The sequence below is a fragment of the Schistosoma mansoni genome, chromosome 7 (genome assembly GCF_000237925.1).
Source record: "Schistosoma mansoni strain Puerto Rico chromosome 7, complete genome".
NCBI lineage: Eukaryota > Metazoa > Platyhelminthes > Trematoda > Strigeidida > Schistosomatidae > Schistosoma > Schistosoma mansoni.
In genome coordinates this window covers 3484965-3504359 of record NC_031501.1, presented here as the reverse complement: position 1 = coordinate 3504359, position 19395 = coordinate 3484965, and the positions used below count along the sequence as shown (strand labels likewise).

Below are 19395 nucleotides of genomic sequence, written 5' to 3'. Positions count from 1 at the left end.
TTAAAAACCACGAAAATTAGCTACAGCATTCACAATTTTCGGTGGACGATCGGCACATAATTTAGGAAATTGATCTGCGTCACAATTGATTAAATCACGTAATGTCTGCAGATTACTTGGAACACTGACGCCTAAATCATGGAGCATACTAAACAGATAACCTGAAACAAGAATAAACCATAAAAAGGAGATAGAACGCATATTAATGAGTTCCAACTGAAGCTATATTATAAATTTTTAAAGTAGACAACGGATAATTTCGACTGGGAATCTGTAAAACAGTTTACATTATGAACTGATTTTATTTGGAGAATGACTGAAGTCAGTTTTTAATGCTGTACTAACTTCTGAATTCACACAGCAATGCGTACCCATAACATACACATCGGATTATTTATAAATCCCGCGGAGGAATCCCCTAGTTTAGAAATCACTGATGTATACATAATTCAATTTCAGTGAACTTGCAATCCAATGTATTTATTTGAACACATACATATTGGTACAAGAGGGCACCATATATAAATGCGCCACACAAAACATTGTCATTTCATTGTAATTGGGTAAGCGCTATGATACTGCCCAGGTGCCCAAACCGAAGCGGGGGCAACACCTCGAGCCTTTGACCTAAAAGTCTGATCCACAAGGCAGTGGAGCATCAATAGAGAGATGCAGTCCCATGGAAGCCGGTGACCAGCAATAGGTTCATACGCCATTTGTTCCATCAGGATCCTGGAGCCCATCTGCATGATCGGTTCGGAACCAGGGTTTCCCAACTTCCCTAGGTGGACTCACCATGTCCATCGGCCGGGTTAAAGCGCCCGGACATTCTCTTTTCGTCCTCTCAATTTCGTAAACAACACCCCCGCTACGAAAAGGCAGTGAGTAGGACTTCCCTGTCAGAGGCTGTATGCACGTGGCCGTGCGAGAGCATTTCGAGAGGGAGGGCGGCCCCTGCCCACTCTCGGCCGTATCAGGGCATCTGGGGGAGGAATCCAATTCGGTCGACTGACAACATTTTAATCTTTGTGTATGTTATTTAACAACCTATCCATTCATTTCATCTTCCAGTTTGGAGGAAGATGAAAACTGAATGTAAATGAGCCATTATGATTGATTCAGGGCTATGTCATCCAAAGTCTCTAGTCATTAATAACGGTTATCGCGCGGACCCTAACTAGGTTTTCTGCGTCTACTAACAGCTCAGACCAACAATCATTGGCTTTATGAATCGATGTCGTGTCTTGGTTTGATTGCGCTTAGCTTCCTTCCGACTTAATCTTATACTAGTTAACATAACCCATCGACGTAATAGGTGGTTAGCTAAATGTAATACACACCTCAGACACCTCGAACGATGAAGATTAGAAAGCTCGTCGACTGACTTACCATTTTCAGCTAGTACCCTAAGTCTAAATATGATCGTTTGACTAATAAAAACTACATGTTTAAGCTTACCAAGATCAACATCCAGTTGTTTTAAACCATGTTTAGTAAGTAATAACTGATCTTCAACACTATCGTCATCATCATCATCGTCATCAATTTTATTGACGTCACAAGCTAAGGTGTTTCCTTTCAAAGAATCACTTTTAGATTTTAATGCTTTGGATGTTTTTGACATTGACTCTGTCGCTGAAGTCACTGTCACTGACGAGTTAACTACAGATTTATTCATTCCAATTTGTAAGATTGCATTTACAATCAAATCACATACATTCACAGATATTAAATTTTCTAACCAACAATAAACTGAAGAAATTTCCGTTGAGCTCATATTATCATCAGTCATTATCATTTGTTTGAGTTGATTAAAATTACTGCTCAGTTGACGTTTTCTAGTAGATGATGTTGACATGTTTGTTGTTTTTGTTTGCGTTGAACTAGCCTGTTCTTTACCTTCTTCTCCTGGTTGATGTTGTTGGTGTTTAGAATGGTCATTAATTTTATGCGAAATCATTGAGTAAATAACATCGGAATCACCTAACTGAAAACAGTGAGTTAAACCATCACTAGCAGATGTCAATGATGGAATAATTGTTTGATCATTCAATTGAGCATCAATATTCAAATCGTTCATTGATGATAAATACGGTTCTAATTGTGCTGGTAGCATGAATAAATATTGACCAATCTGTATGTTTATGTGTATAAGAAAAAATGGAAAAGATAGATAAAGAAAAATAGTACTATATATCAACAAATCTATGCAGTTAATTGTAGAATAAATGGATTGTGAGTAGTAATATGATCGAGGACGAATGTTTGGTGCTAAATGAGATCTGTCTGCTGAATGTGCCCGCAACTCACTGATGATGCTTACCTTGAGGCTAAAAACCAGTAACATACACTGCAAACTACAATGGATCATTCACTGAGCAACTTAGTCCAGATAATCAATGTGCATTACGTTTATATAATTATTAGTAAAGGTTCGAATTATCCCGCTGTTGATATTATATATATATATATATATACCAACTACAATGATAGAAGTATGAAGAGTCCCGCCTCAAATTAAATCTTAAGAGGAATTCTTGAGACAGGAGGAGGTATTCAACTGTCAATACCAAAACAGACCGATAGGAGTAGGTTTGCTGTCAAATAAACCTTTCTGCTCAAGATAAACTGTCCTTCACAAGCAAAGCAACCTAAGAACAAATCTTCTGGTGTTAGACACTGCAGTGACAATAGAGCACTTAACAGACAGACGATACCAGATGGATTCTCTCTTCCAAACTTACATGACTTCACTCATAATCTGTCTGATATAACGATTTATTAGAAGGTTAATTTCGTCAGCATATCTGGTCTATGATCGCCGCAATATCTAACACTAGAGACTTTCTTCTTAGGTATTATATGGAGCGGCGATACCCATGGACTATCGGAGGGGTGTATGATGCCTAGCTCTATCACATTGTCGGACTCATCCTTCGCGGGAGCAAGACGAGAAGGTCAAGGCGTCTTGGACGTGTAAACATTGGTGGTCCCTCAGTCTTTATGTGTCGGTTAATCGCGTTGGAGAGTCGGTTGTAATAAATCAGGGAACTGAATGAGCTAATCAGTATATTCATCAGTTTCACAATGAAGTTTGATAATTAAGTGTATGGACGTCGCGTTAGACATAAGTCCTTTCATTTCCCCGTTATGATTAGTAAATAAAAAATTTCCGGTTTCTAACGTCAGCGAGGATTTTGTGGTATAGTAAAGAATTAACACCGATTGATGGAACCAGGACATCGACCACGATGAAGCTCCATGAAGAGTTGGATTTGGGACTAAAATTTAATCATTACTGCCTTTTGCCGTATATCATGATCCCTGGTCTGTTTACAGCTTGCAGTTTTAGTTTGGGATCAGGTGTGCTTCACTCAAATGCAGTAGGTGGTACTATACTAACCTCTTCCCCAGTGTCAACTGAGAACCGTGTTCTAGTTCTTTTAACTACAACATATATCCAACGACTGTCTTGGGAATTAATCCCAGCGACCACTAATTGTCGGCATTTTCGTTTCACGGACGGGCTGGGCAATCTGATTGACAAGAGTGTTGACGGCTTGGTCAGTTGAGTTTGTATGAATTTTTGATATAGAGTGCGTCTTAATCCGTCATCGGCTATGTCTGTTAGTCTACTGAAATCAACGTCTCCATCTCCAATCGCTAATGTTTGTTGGATGTTTTGGGGAAGATGTCTTAGTCACATATGATATAACTGGCGTTTATCCACAAGACGATTGCCCAATATCTTTGTCATGTGGCGTTGCAACTGTAACGATGTGCTATCACCTAACTTTATGTTAGATAAAAGTTGGTTGATGGTCTGATGAGCGGTCAGAAATGTGACGCAAACGACCACTCTTTTCAAACTATCGTATGGTACGTCCGGATCTGGTTTGAAAATGAAGTCACCTACTTGTTCACTCGACACCGTTGAGATCCAGTGATCACAGACTCTCAGACTACTAAAAAGTCCCATACTAGAATGAAACGGGCATCCAGTGCTTCCAAGTTTATAATGGTGGTCTAAAATTGTTCATTTCACAATCTCAATGAAACTCAACAATTTTCACAACTTTATGCTGAAAACCAGTTATTTATGAAGTTTTTAAATTATATTTATGAATCATCACAATAATACTACTATGGTGTATACTACTTATGTCGACAGACATGAGTAGTATGTAACACCAATCAGAAGAGGAATGCATGGTAGCAGAAGGCTATGAGGGTCAACTTGAAGAAAACAGAAACGGAAATAGGAAGGAATGTGACTTGGAAGAATCATACAGAATGTGAAGGACAAATTATGGAAATTTGCAAATGAAGTATTCAGTGTATGGTTCTCATATTTTACCACGAGATTATACAATTTCTCATTAAACTAATACTACAGTAATGAACGAGAACTCAGGTGGGAATGATTGATTGTACTTTAATACAAAATTGCAGGGTCATTCGTTAAAATGTGAAAACCATACGTCCAATGCTTTATTTGCAAATCCCCCATCAATTGTCTCAAATTTCAGCGTTTCTTCATTGTCATGATAATTACTCTTTGTTCCTGTTCACTTCAATTTGATCTCCCCAACCTTCTGCTGCCAGGCACTCCACTTCTGACTGGTGCTATACACTACTTATGTCGACATAAGTAGCATACACCACACTAATACTACTAATAATAATAGTTAGATAAATAGTTGAAATTTACTTTTGTAATATAATCTTGTGGTAAATAAGCCAAATTCGGTAAACATTCTTCACCATTATTTGGATGAATAAACCAAATATTTAAATCTGGTACAGATTTTAAATAATAACGTATTGGTTTCAATGCAATTTCACGTACTACACCAATTGTGGAACGACAAAGCATTGAACTAGATCTATGCATTCCATTTAAATTAGAATGTGATTTAATTATGATTGATTTTGATTTATTTAATAAATCAACTGATGAATTAATAGAAGTTGATAGATTAGATGGATGAGCAAGGGAATGAATTGCTTGTTGACAATCGGTAGATTGTTTTAAAGTTAACTGATATAAAACACAACTAGATATAGTTGGCATATAGAGATTGTCATCTTCATTCATATTTATTTGATTATCATTAGTGATGAAGTTGATGTTTGTTCTGTCTTTAGTTAATACACTGGAAAGAAATGTAAAAAGCGAAAAAAAAACATTTTAATGCCGGCAAACCGGTCTCGTCACTTTATTGCTCATAGTCTAATTTCATTTATTACTTACTTACTTACTTACGCCTGTTACCCCTCGTCGAGGAGCATAGGCCGCTCACCAGCATTCTCCATCCAACTAATTTCATTTATTGATGTAAGCGAAATATAAATCTTACTTACAGAATATACGCTGTTAACAAATCCCGTTAATAACAAATTGGATATTAAAAAAAAGTAAAATCCGAGTGTTTCAGATGTCTACACTTCATGCATTTTTTTCAACAGACAGATGAAGAGATGTATAGCGAAGGCAGGCGTACCTACCCTAAATAGGACGAGACAGACATTGAATAAAATAATAAGTGTACAGGTACAAAAACACATTAGATGTATAAGTGTAGAACTGCAAGGACAAGAATATAGGAGGTATATATGTAATGTATGCTGCTTATGTTGACAGATATAGGTAGTATGCAGCACCAATTGGAGGTAGAATACCTGCAAGCAGAAGATTGGAATGGAAAGAAAAAAGAAGAAAACTGGAAGAAATTAAAATAATAACAGGAATCAAGGGACGACGGAGTTTGTAAGAGACAACTGGTGGACGATGTTCAAGTAGTGTATTTATTTATTATTTATTTAAACACAAAACTTGGTACAAGGAGGCAACAAATACACGTGCGCCACAGAAATCAGTCGATTTGTTTGAGGGCTATGCTACTGCCCGGATGCCAAGACCGAAACAGGTGGTTTTCCTAGGGGGCCACACACCGGGCTTCGACCTAAAGGTCTGACCCATACGGCAGTGGAGCATCGTGGGGAGATGCAGTCCCATGGAAGCCAGTGACCAACAATTGATTCATACGCTATTTGTTCCTTCAGGATACTGGAGCCCATGTGCACCATTGGTTTGGAATCAGGGTTTCCCAACTCCCCTGGGTGGACTAACTATGTCCACCGGCCAGGACATTCGCTTTTCGTCCCCTCAATTTCGAAAACAACGCTCACGCCGTGGGAAGGCAGTGAGTAGAACTTCCCTATCAGTGGTGGTATGCACGTGGCCATATGAGACCAATTTCGAGAGGGAGAGCTGACTCTTCCCACTCTCGACCGTACCAGGGCATTTGAGGGCTAGCAATGTATTCAGTGTATGGTTTTCGTATTTTATGAAGGCATTCTGTAATTTTTGCATTAAACAATGAATTGGTTAACCCTACCAAGTCTCGTTCACTGCATATATACTTAAGGTCACAATCTCCTATGAACAGAACACAGTTATTAGGACGGTGAAAATGACTCAATAGTCATATGCTGTCTGAGTTATAAAAGTCAGTAAATCATGTGGATGTATTTATTTATACAGAAGGTGGTACAACGTAACGTTAAAACAAAATGGCACTTTTTAAGTGACACTAAGTGTATGTTTACAAGCTTGGGGCTTGAAGTTACACTATTTGTTTAAAGGCTCATGATACTAGGCCGGTTGTTCAAACTAAAGTCGTTCAGTTCATGCCCCCAAATGCCCTGGTACGGCCGAGAGTGGGGAGAGTCCGCTCTCCCTCTCAAAATGCTCTCATATGGCCACGCGAATATATAGCCTCTGTCAGGGAAGTCCTACTCACTGCCTTCTCGTGGCGGGGGTGTTGCTTACGAAAGTGAGAGGACGAAAAGCGAATGTCCGGCGCTTTAACCGGGTTGGTGGATGTGGGGGATCCACCTAGGGGAGTTGGAAAACCCTCATTCCAAACCAATGGTGCACATGGGCTCCAGTATCCTGAAGGAACGAATGGAGTATGAACCAACTGTTGGTCACCGGCTACCATGGGACTGCATCTCCTTACGATGCTCCACTGCCTTGTGGACTAGACCTTTAGGTCAAAGGCTCCGGGTGTGGCCCCCTAAGAAAACCACCTGCTTCAGTCTGGGCACCTGGGCAGAATCACAGCCCTCACACAAATCGAGTGAGATTTGTGAGGCGCATATTTATGTGGTGCTTCCTTGTACCAATATTTATGTGTTTAAATAAATAAATAAATAAATAAAAAGGATCAGGTATAAATGTATTTTGGTTTGAGTTGATACGAGACATTACAGCGTATTGAGAAAGAAAAATCTACAAGGTCAGGAGCAAAGTAGTCGAATAAATAAACGGTAGGACCAATCATATTTAGGGAGAAAGTTCAAACATTAGTTCAATAAAACAGAAGGAATGAATTCGTGGAATAAAAAAATCCGTGAATAATACAGCTCCAAATTATAATGAAGACGATAAATAGTGAACACAACTATACACCATTTAAGGCCTTTAACAACTGCTCATATATATCCTACAGACCTCAATCACTTGATAGTCGACACCGACCGAAACAGTTCAAACTAACAGTCAATGACTTCATAAGTTAATCACATATCTCATGATCTATTTACTCATATATATCAAAATTTACTTCTATTTTAGTCCAACATTAGGTATGTACATAATCTATCAACTAATCAGAAAAATCATGGATAAATATAGGACAAATAATCAAATCAATGGTAGATACAATCACAATAAAGAATTAGACAGTGACACGTTAAAGGTCAACAATAATCAATCAAGATCGAGATCTACAAGAGAAGCTGTGAGTCATATGTGGAGAAATTCGAACACTTCACTTCTCCCTGAATTTTGTGCCGATGATATTGTTCAGAAGAACAATGAAGGCTCCACGACTAAGCCATCAAGCTCAGAAAACAAAACATCACCAAAAATTATCCACCTGAGCTACAAATCTACTCTACCATCGCTTAAACGAAGTCGAGATTAGTAACAATGGGATAATTTGAGTTATCTGTAATAATGATATAAACATTTTTAGTAAAGTTCATCGACTTACTTATCAGCCGAATTAAGGACAAACGATAACCAATTAGAACATTTAGACATGACATATTCTACGAAAACATCAGATTGTGAAGTTAATTCTCCTATTCAAAGAAAGAAATAGGAAAAGAAAAACTGTTGTAGAAATTTCTTAAAGCGTTTCATGTCTACATGATACAACAAGAAAACACAACACTTGATTAAAGAATTACGAGTGAGAAATTTGTTAACAACATGTAAGTGAATAAGGATTGGATTGTAACATCCTTTTTTTCTATGTTTATGTGTTCATGCATGTGAAAATGTATTAATGTGTATTATTCAAGTGACAATAGCCTTTCCTTTCCTCTTTTAGATACAAGGTTGACATTATTGACAGTTTCGTGTTGTGTTGCACATTTTGTTTGGCTCCGCGTGACTATCGTAACCAATGGGTGGAGACTCTGGGTGGCATGGATCAGAATCGATCACAATGGCGTAGGTGTAACACTTATTGTTTTCCCTGAAACTATGAGATTAAAATTGCTTCATATCTTTCTTTCTACTAACTAGTTCTTTCTTCCTGTACTATACCCTTATATACAATCTTTTTTATATATTATTACCAGTGAAGTAACTACTTCTATGAATTCGGTGTTCATCTTGTTGTGCTAATGAAGTGTGGCAACTTGGACCGATGCATATATGTGCCTGGTCCTACATTGTAGCTGACTGACTCATGAACAACAACTGAGGCTGTTACGCTTATTGACCTTCGAGTTCGTTCTAATCCAGGTAATGATAAGAATTCTAAAGTTAGTTCCGGAAGTCCCAACTTTTCCCCAATGTTCATCCCGTTATAATACTTTGTGATAAGAAATCTTTACTGTAATACATACACCTAGTATTGAATAGAGTAGTCAGTATCATTATATTCAGTTGGGAAATCATTAAAAATCCGGATATAGTTCCGACTTCAAACTAAGCAATTAATACACAGAGTATTTGTTCATTTGTAGTGAGATATTGATGTGTGGCTGCTAACGGAAGGTCATTGATAACTGAGCACAGACTGACAGATACAGATCGTTAACTACTTATATAACACTTGATTTCATTCCAATCAATGATTTCTACTCTGAACTCACTGAGTGATACAGCTTGTAATTGTGTTGAATAAAGTGTTATCTAACGTCATAAACTCTAGTCCTCTATATTTAGTCATGAATTAATTGTGTATCCTGTATGACATGATCCAGTCTATGTACAGCGTATAGATAAAGTGTCCAATTTAATGGTATCTGTTTAATGACAGGTCATCGGTTGATTAGATTATCGTATTGTAGTAGTATATTGTGAAAACAGTTAATTTTATTCCTCATTTTCTATAAAAATCAATTTAACTGAACAAAATACAAAATATTATTTTCATAGTTGAAAGCGTGAGTCAATTGAAGCTAGACCACCGTGGAAAACCTGGAAGCACTGGACGGCCGTTTCGTCCCATTGTGGGACTCCTCAGCAGTGTGCATCCACGACCTCGCCTCGCGAGATTCGGACCCAGGACCTAGCAGTCTCGCGCCAGAGCACAACCGATAGACCACTGAGCCAGCATCCGATGGTGTTTATGTCTAACTCCAACTAATCCACGAAAATATTATTTACCTGTTAAATGAGCAAATTTTAATATCCACATAAAACCATAGGCTTGATGATAATTTAATTCCATATCAGTTTTCATTAATTGTTTTTCAATCCATGTATTCCATATTATCCAATTAGCAATTAATGAATCCCAATAACTCTGAACAAAAAAAAGGAAAACAAGAAACGATAATGAATCGATTAGTCTTTTGAGTTCATTGTTCTTTTCTAGCACAGACCAATATGTATAGACGACTTTAAGTAAACAATAGACAACAAGGACAAAGAAGACTGATAATGAATGATTTAATACTAACTAGCTCCAAACGAAGAGGAAGAGAACAAAAGACCAAGCAGATCAGATAGCATCACATCACAAAAAATAGAAAACAACAATCATACAAGATCAAACAAAAAGTTGCTGTGATTAAGGGAGACTGTGAATAAAGTTAAGGATAGTAAATCGTATGATAGTGGTTAATGGGTCAATCGAAAACTTATGCTAAACAGGGAATATCAATATAGTAATAATCCATAAATCAGTCCTGAAAGTTACCATTCCTTTAGTCTTCGTTCGGATATAACATTAATATGTTCTCTGACTTTATTTATTTATTCATTTGCAAATGTGGAAGTTTCTGACTATGATGAGAAGTGATGTATTGATGTGAAGATGGTTGGTGGTAAATAGTCAACAAGAAAGCTTAGATCTTATTTTATCAGCTGGTACTGAACAAGGTATATGCGTAATTTTGAGAACACCGGTGCTTCCTGAAGGATAGTTCAGTCACACAGTCTGATATGCTACCATTGATTTATACAGCTCGTGACCAACCGTCCTGAAGGACTGAGGTACTTTCATTGATATATCACTGAGTAGTCATCAATGCCAAATGAAAACAATCAATCAGAAAACAAAAAAAATATTATGCGAAAATATGAATTAGGAAAATGAATGCTATCAATCCCTGATTTTAGATAACTAGCACAGTTTCCTCATCAACATACTTTCAAAGTTCGACCATTGCTCAGCATGTAACTGCCATATTGGTAATTCAAACAATTACTGATAATGATGTAAAGATCATGTACACTGAACAAGTTAATGGGTATTTGAACATAGTAGCTCAGTGGATAACATGTTGGCACTCGAAGCAAAAGGCATTGTGTCCAAGGCCCAATTTGAGCATTAACACTGGGATGTGGGTGTATTCAGCCGATGAGCCTAAGATAGAACGACATGGTCAACCTGTATTCCACTAGTAGCTATAATCTATCCATTCCATAAGTTATTACCTGATGAACAAGACGTTTTTGCGTGTTAACTTCCCTGGTAACGAACTCTGTTGAACAATGTGGATTTGAATGGTGGAAGACGATGGTTGATAAGTTTCTCCTGAAGACAATAAACACTTTAAATGGATATACATGCTTACATTTATATTCCACAATTCTCTGTCGAATGACGTCATACGGAAACTACTACTTCTTGGTAAGAATGATTATGTATTGAGGTTTCCGGTTAGCCTGCGATAATTCCGAATTTAGAGACTAACGTGACATTCTAATACGAACATTCTTACCGGAGTTGGCACACAATTATCACCTAACACTGAAAGAAGATGAAGTGTGGGAAAAACTTAGTATTCAAACAGAACATGAAAGAGAACAATGCAGTAAGTATAGTAACGAAAGCATGATCCTGAATCGCAAAGAAAACTGGAGGACTAAAAGTAGTGACGACCAATCATAATAAAGGCCAAAGGTTACGCGAAGAATTGATTAAGGAAAAACAACACTCACAGTTATTGATATTACAAAGACTTTAACATAGCAATAACAAAAATGTAGTAGTCTTGCAGGTTGCCTTAGCAGAAATGAACTAACGTTTTTTAACGAAAACTGATTGTAGTGAAAAAAAGACAATCACAACACAGTAACATCTAGAAACCACTCACTTGAATTATATCCAAAATAAAAGGAATCCCTATTGCACCAGTTTCTTCAAAACACAAATGAATGGTATCATAAAATAGTGAAATTGATGATATTACAACATCTTTGTTCAATTTCTCCAGAACGTCTGATGGATTATTATTACCCACTGTCTAAATGTATATGGAATTATTATTATTATACAATATATAATGAAAGAAAAATGAGAGATTGAAAAAAAAGACTTTTGATGATCTTTCTACCAGATACTATTATTATTAAGTCAACTCATTCACTAGGTACTTGGATATATGATATATACTTTAGGTGTTAAGGGTTAATGATACTAGTGGGTCACCCAAGATGTAATAGGTAGAACGGTGTTCGAACTTATCGTTCATCCAAAGCAGGTTAGCTAGTTAATTAAAACAGATCAGAATATTTAGATGATGTAACGAGAATTCTACCAGAATTACTGTGATATCATGTTAAGGCAATGACATTTAATCAGTATAGGGTTGTGGAGATTGTTGAGTTTTAATTAAGATCATGAATTGACTAGGTTCGAGAGGTAATTCTAGGAGTTCTAGTGAGAAGTCGTGACCGGTGGAGTTCAACCGTGTCAGGTGTAAGACCCATTGAAGATAATGGAAGATGGTCGCGCAATATCGTGGATTGATTGAAGTTAGACACTAACACTATTGGATGTTGGTTCAGTGATTTAGAAGTTAAGCGTTCGCGAGTGAGACTGAAGGTCCTGGTTCCGAGTCCCGCGTACAAAATCATGGATGCACACTGCTGAGGAGTCCCATACTAGGGCGAAACGACTGTTCAGTGCATCTAGGTTTTTAACGGTGGATAAACATTGATCGCTTCACGAGCTTAATTGAAATTATATTTTAAACAACAATATGATCAAACACTGGTTTAGTTATCTACTTATATATATGAAAAATAAGGGTCAAAAAGAGACATATGTGTATATACTATCTGTCTTCCCTTAAACTATGAGAATAAAATTGCTTCATATCTTTCTTTCTTCCTGTACTATATCCTTATATACAATCTTTTATATATTACTATCAGTGAAGTAACCACTTCTATGAATTCAGTGTTCATCTTGTGCTAATGAGATGTGGCAACTTGGACCGATGGATATATGTGCCTGGTCCTACGTTGTAGCTGACTGACTGAGAAGAACAATTGAAGCTACACAGATAAATCAATCAGTAGCTTAGGGACTTAAACACCTCCAGCATTCACTTATCAATCATTTACAACGTCGAAAAAAGAATTTAATAGATAGTATATCCTTTTTCTACTACTTATGAACTATAATTTCATTGATATAATAAACAAATAAATAAGTTTTAACTCATGAGTCGACTTAAGCTAGATCACCATTGAAAACCTGGAAGCACTGAAAGGACGTTTCGTCCTAGTATGGATGAAGGGTTGCGCAAGATCATGGATCGAATGAGTTTAGAGATTAACACCTTTAGATCACACCTCGCTGGTCTGGAGGTTAAGTGTTCGCGAGTGAGACAGAATGTCCTAGATTCCAATTCCGTGTGCAGGGTCGTGGATATGCACTGCTAAGGATTCCTATACTAGGGCAAAACACCTGTCCAGTGCTTCCGGGTTTTCAATCGTAGTCTAGCTTAGGTCGACTCATGGATCCAACTGTTAAAATTACTACGACCTCCACAAATCCTCATTCTGCACATATATTTTAAATAATCAAAACTATGAGAGATACATGGGAGAAGAAAGGAATAGAGAGGAAAAGAATTAAAAAAACACGACTTACAATATTTAATTCATTTCGTTTATAATCAAATTGTTTACTTATATAATTACTGAATAATTCAGGCAGATTTAAAAATGGATGAATAAATACTTGAATTAATTCGATAAAAGCTGATTTAAATTTATCAATATTATCCTGATGATAATCAATATTATTGTTATTTGTCCTCAATATGGCTGCCATATCTTTGGAACAAACTGTCCTTTTTGTCATTTCTGAAAAAAAATTAATAAATATACAAAAAGAATAATTATCAAGATTGTTATTAATTAGAATGTTGTTACTTACTTACTCACTTACGCCTGTTACTCCCAATGGAGCATAGGCCGCCGACCAGCTTTTTCCAACCCGCTCACTCTGTCCTCCGACTTCCTTTCTAGTTCTATTCATTTTTTGTTCATTCTTCTCATGTCTGTCTCTATTTCTCGGCGTAATGTGTTCTTTGGTCTTCCTCTTCTTCTTTGGCCTTCAGGATTCCATGTGAGGGCTTGTCTTGTGACGCAATTGGGTGATTTCCTCAAAGTGTCCTCAATCCACTTCCAGCTCTTCTTCCTGATTTCCTCCTCCGCTGGAATCTGGTTTGTTGTCTCCCACAGTAACTTGTTGCTGATAGTGTCTGGCCATCGGTTCCGAAGTATCTTGCTTAGACAACATTCTGGTTAGCGAAATTATTCAAAAAACACTAACCAGAATGTTGTTAATCATATCTAAATTACTTCGAAGGTGTAATATGTCTTTATCTATCCATTTAAACACATAAACATTGGTACAAGGAGGCACCAAATATGTATGTGCCACATAAATCATTCGATTTATATGAGGACCGGAATACTGCTCGGGTGCCCAGACCGAAGTAGGTAGTTTTCTTAAGGGGCCACTACTACCTGAGCCTTTGACCTAGAGAGCTTATCCACAAGATAGTGGAGCAACGCTAGGAGATGCAGTCTCGTCGTAGCCGGTGACCAACAATTTGTTTCCTCAGGAACCTGGAGCCCAAGTGCACCATTGGTTTGAAATCAATATTTTCCAACTCCCATAGATGGATTCTCCATATCCACCGACCCGGTTAAAGCGTCGTACGCCCTCTCAATTTCTTTAACAACACTCCTGACGCAAGAAGGCAGTGGGTCTTTGGAGTTGCATAGCTTTATTATAAAGTTACCTTTGTCTTTGAGATATTGTAGAAACGTTTTGGTTTGGTGAAGTTTCATTGTCTAAGCTGAATGGTTTAATACTTCTGAATAATATCCTCTGTGCATGCCTGAGAGGAAAGTGAGGATTACGAACTGTTCATGCGTAACTGACATTCTGTTCTGACAATGCCGATCTTGACTAGTTGCTATTGACCACTGTTCAGACTTTGTTTATCTATTTATTATGACTATCATCTCCTCTGACTAGATTTTTTACCTTATAGTTGGGTATGCTTTTCCCAGTTGGTTGATAAATTGGATCGAGTTCAATTTATTTATTGGTTGCTAATTGACCCCAGTGTTAAGCTTCTAAAAATTTACTGTTCTTTATGGTACTCTATCAAAATTTTCAAAATTTTCTCAGTTGAATGTATGTCCATAATTGTCAACGTCCATTAATGTAAGCGAAGATACATCATAGAGCTTGATAGACAGTTGGTGTTTATTCAAACGAAGATAAAAAGGAGACACGGCTGCTGAAATCCTGAATAAACGGATTTCAAGAACGTTGAACAAAACTTTCTACACAGCCAAGCTTCGAATCGTTTTCTCTAGCCGGCCTACCATTCGGGGGTGTGTTAAGGATAAACTTTCGCTTTGGGCCATATCGATGTGTATCTATAAATTTACTTGCTCATGTGGAGCACGTTACATAGGGCGCACACAGTGATCTCTTTCCAAACGTATCTCTGAACACTATCCAGCTTGGCTCCTAAAATGTGAATGTAAAAAGATAACCAGTTCGATACAAGAGCATTTGATCAACTGTGGACACATTGCTCCGAAAGACTCGTCTTTTAAAATAATCTATAGAGTTAAAGGAACCGGATCAAAGGGGGGGGTCGAATCAATATTTTATGCACTGCTGAGGCATTGGTAATCCTTGAATTCAAGCCTGAACTTTGCGTGCAGAAACGATGTGTCCAACCTCTCACCCTTCCTTGGCCCTAATTCCCTCATCGGGTACGTTTTTGGTTGTCGTTTTTTCCTGCACTTTTATCTGATTATTATTGGTTTTCTGTAGTTTTTAAATTCCTATGTTACATCTTAAACTCTAATCAGTTATTATTATTATTGACTCATGATTTCAACTATGAAAATACTGAAATCTCCACAAATCTCCTTCTGATTATAATCATATGCTCACTAATGACTGACTTCAAGATACATGTCCTGGAGTTCTAGTGGGAAGCAGTGACCAGTGGAGTTCAACCACGTCTGTTGTGAGATAACAACTCACTGAAGGCAATTGGTGAATGGTCGCTCATAATCCGTGGATCGGTTGAAGTTAGACATTAACACCGTTGGATGCCGGCCCAGTGGTCGATCGGTTAAGGGCTCTCGCTCGAAACTGGTAGGTCCTGGGTTCGAATCTCGCGAGTGTGGGATCGTGGATGCGCACTGCTGGGGAGTCCCATAATAGGACGAAACGGCCGTCCAGTGCTTCCAGATTTCCGATGGTGGTCTAGCTTCAATTGACTCACGATTTCAACTTTGAAAAATACTGAAATCTCCGCAAATCCCCTTCTGATTATGACCTTTGTGTTTGTCGCTTTTCTTCATATCTGTCAATTGGACTATTACCTGACCCGTAAATTATTTTCTTCCTTACCCCTTGATTAGTACGTAACCTCATTTGTTATTTATTGGTGAATCAATTTATAATGCAATCTTTCCTAGCCTCCTATAGACATTTTCCATATAACTATAAATACGAATGTACAGCTTAAGTAAATGATTTCGTCGAAAAGAAAATTTTCTTCGCTGAATTCTCTTTTTCTCATAAAAAGACCACCTACTTTGTGTAATACAATGTTTCTTACAATTAGAACAGTTAATTATGTTTATAAGATATGGCTTCTGTCCGTTTGTCATTTCATCTTTTGGTTTCGCTACACCTATTTCAAACAGCCTCAACAGTCTCGTTGTAACTTCTGGTATATCCTTCATATAAGGTAGGATGATCCATTTGTTTATTTCCACGTTTGATTTCATCTTTGCTTATGGATTTGATTACCTTGTTAGGCAACAAAGATATCATCATTACTAGCACAGAAGAAAGTGAAGAGGAGTCTAGAAATTGTAACCCCCTTTCATTAGTTGAAGATTGAGTATTTTAACCACTGAACACGTCGCTTCATAACATTACACACACAACAATTACTAGTTAATAGGACGACAGGTTTCGGGAAAAAAGTAATTTCAGGTCATAATGAACAAAGTTAACCAACCAATGAAATGAGTTCATTTTCATTGTACTTCGTAAATATAAGTTGCAAAAAAAAGTCGAAGCAAACATGAATAAAGGAGAATCAGATGGCCCGTTTACACATAGTTTAGAAACTGAGTAGAATATCTTACCTAAATGAAGATGAACGATAGAGGTAGTTATTTGTTGAGCGTAGCTTAACATATTTCAACCAGCCCTCAGTCGATGAAGATTTAAAGCAGTATTAACTGAGTTGATATATCTATCCTTTGTCTAAGTTCAGCATTGTTCACTTAATCATACCACAATACCTGAATAGCGTTTAAAAAAGTTTAAGCATATATATATATATATATATTCGATCATGAACGGTACCAAATGACAGGTTTTTCACCATAAATCATAGACCATAGATAATCGACAGGATTTAATCAACACTACAAAGGACTTGAAATACATGACATTGGTCACTACCCAGTGATCAACTAACCATACTATTCATACGGCAGATGAGCTGGCGCCTGAACAGCTCAGTGATAGCAACTTTGACTATGAAGCTAGGTAATACGCGATCGAACTTGCCAAGGAGAATCACTTCTCTCAAGACTACAGATACACTATGTTGATGCGTTCCACGTAGATCGGAACCTAGATAGAGGATTTCCTGTTAGCTACTTTCAACCACTACCTTATATCTCAACAACATAGTGCATAGGATGTCTTCTCAATTAGATTAGTGACCGAATTGCTACTGCATCGACCTAATTTGATTAGCACTAAGAAGCACATTACATACATTAATATTGGTCATTACTTAGTGATTAATCGATTAAAGACAATAAAATTAGTTACCTGAATAAAAAGGAATTAGTAATTCCTCAAAGTACTGTAAACATCCAACAGTTACCTGTGGAAATAAAATAAATGTAAACATATATGATTGGTATTTTTTTTTAGAAAAAAATTTATCCAACCAGTCAGTAACAAACAACATAAGTGATCTAGACACAGATGTTCATCGGTACAACTTGCTACACTAGTACAACTAAGTTATGCGATTACTTAGTACTTAGAACAAAAAAAAACAAAATAAACATAAATTTAAGCAATAAAAAACGTATGGAGAATTATTGAAAACGAGAGCTGGGAAGGATATAGGAAGTGAATACATCTGTCTCATTGCAACCGATTATAAGACATAAGTAATTAAGATCTTATACTATGGATCACAGTTACCACACATTCTTTTAAAAAATCCCAGGTAGTTTGTACGCATTAATACAGTGTAGACCAACAACGAGACACTCACTACATGAACTGATACCCCGTTTTGGTCTGACCTTCTTTGAGATTTCTTTCAATATAATCCTACCAGAACCACCGTCATTTATAGAGATGTATATGATGAAGTTACAATTTCTCTATCATTAAAAAACCATATGCCTAAGTACAAAATTGCTCACTCGGTAATTGTTGTGCTCCGATAAGGATAATGAATGGTAACTTTGGGATCTATTTATGAACCAATACTATGCATATATTTTTTTTATTGTATAATTGCTAAATAACTAAACTATTCATATTCATGTCCCCCTTATTATGAGCTTTATTTTGAACTATAAACTATTGTTATACGATTTACCATTCTTGAGTTATCCCTAGTCTACTAATTACTGCTTCCCACATTCACAGCCACATTTGGCTGAAACTTGTACAAATGTTATTTTCTATTTTATGGTGCGATGTCGCCTGTCTGTTTGGTATATAAACCCATTATGCTTGAAATAAACGATTCATATTACAGAGACTGTTATTGGTGTTCTGGACTTAACTGACTGGGCTAGGCAGAAAGCAGGACCGACAAGTACTCTAAACTGCTCGTACGGTTTTCGTGTATCATTGGTCCGATCGATAATTCGCTGCTCTCTGATTGGCGGTCTTATCACGTTGAACATTATCAGGGCATCCACTCGTCTACAAGTTATGACTTCCATGCTTTGATAAAAACAACTATGAATTGGGGCTTCCGGATGGCCTGAGATACATAAAAATTACGGGACGATTGAGATATCCTAGTACGAACAGTCCTACTGAAGAGGGCAAACAACACACAGCCTTTAGTTGTTATCATAGAAAAATATGGTGTAGGAAAAACTTGGTATCCAAAATGAACAACTTGGTATAAACACTAACCAATGCGTGACCTTCAGATAGCAGCCAATTAGAAAACGAGAAAACGTCATGTAAAAAATTCACTGAGAAAGCACTGGTGGTTACCCCGTTACTAGTAAAACTTTAGCATTCCCAACCATAATTAAGCAGTCCTAAGATATCTTTTCAACTTACGAATATTGACTTATGGTCAAAAGAACGTTATAAATTAGGATAAGGATTTGGAGTTAGAATCTAGGTTTAGGAATTAAATTTAAGGTTTTCATCACGAACTGACATAAGCTATAATGCCAAAATTCTATTTAGCCAAATTGATGAATGAATTTTGGGTCAAAATTCAAGACTTGTTATCTTTAATTTAATTGATTCATCCATAAATTACAGTCTCACTAACAAAAACATG

The 19395-nt window shown here is 37.0% G+C and overlaps 1 protein-coding gene across 1 annotated transcript in view; it reads right to left on the bottom strand.

Moving 5' to 3' along the window:
* The window catches only part of Smp_211300 (putative protein arginine n-methyltransferase), a gene marked incomplete at both ends in the record, with an annotated part of 34448 nt that continues 15053 nt past the window's right edge, over positions 1-19395 (bottom strand). Inside the window, 8 exons of the mRNA XM_018798629.1 lie at positions 1-161; positions 1459-2134; positions 4712-5156; positions 8064-8154; positions 11000-11069; positions 11632-11781; positions 13419-13633; positions 17673-17727. Of these exons, the coding sequence (XP_018653552.1) occupies positions 1-161; positions 1459-2134; positions 4712-5156; positions 8064-8154; positions 11000-11069; positions 11632-11781; positions 13419-13633; positions 17673-17727 (1863 nt within the window). The remainder of the gene's footprint in view (positions 162-1458; positions 2135-4711; positions 5157-8063; positions 8155-10999; positions 11070-11631; positions 11782-13418; positions 13634-17672; positions 17728-19395) is intronic.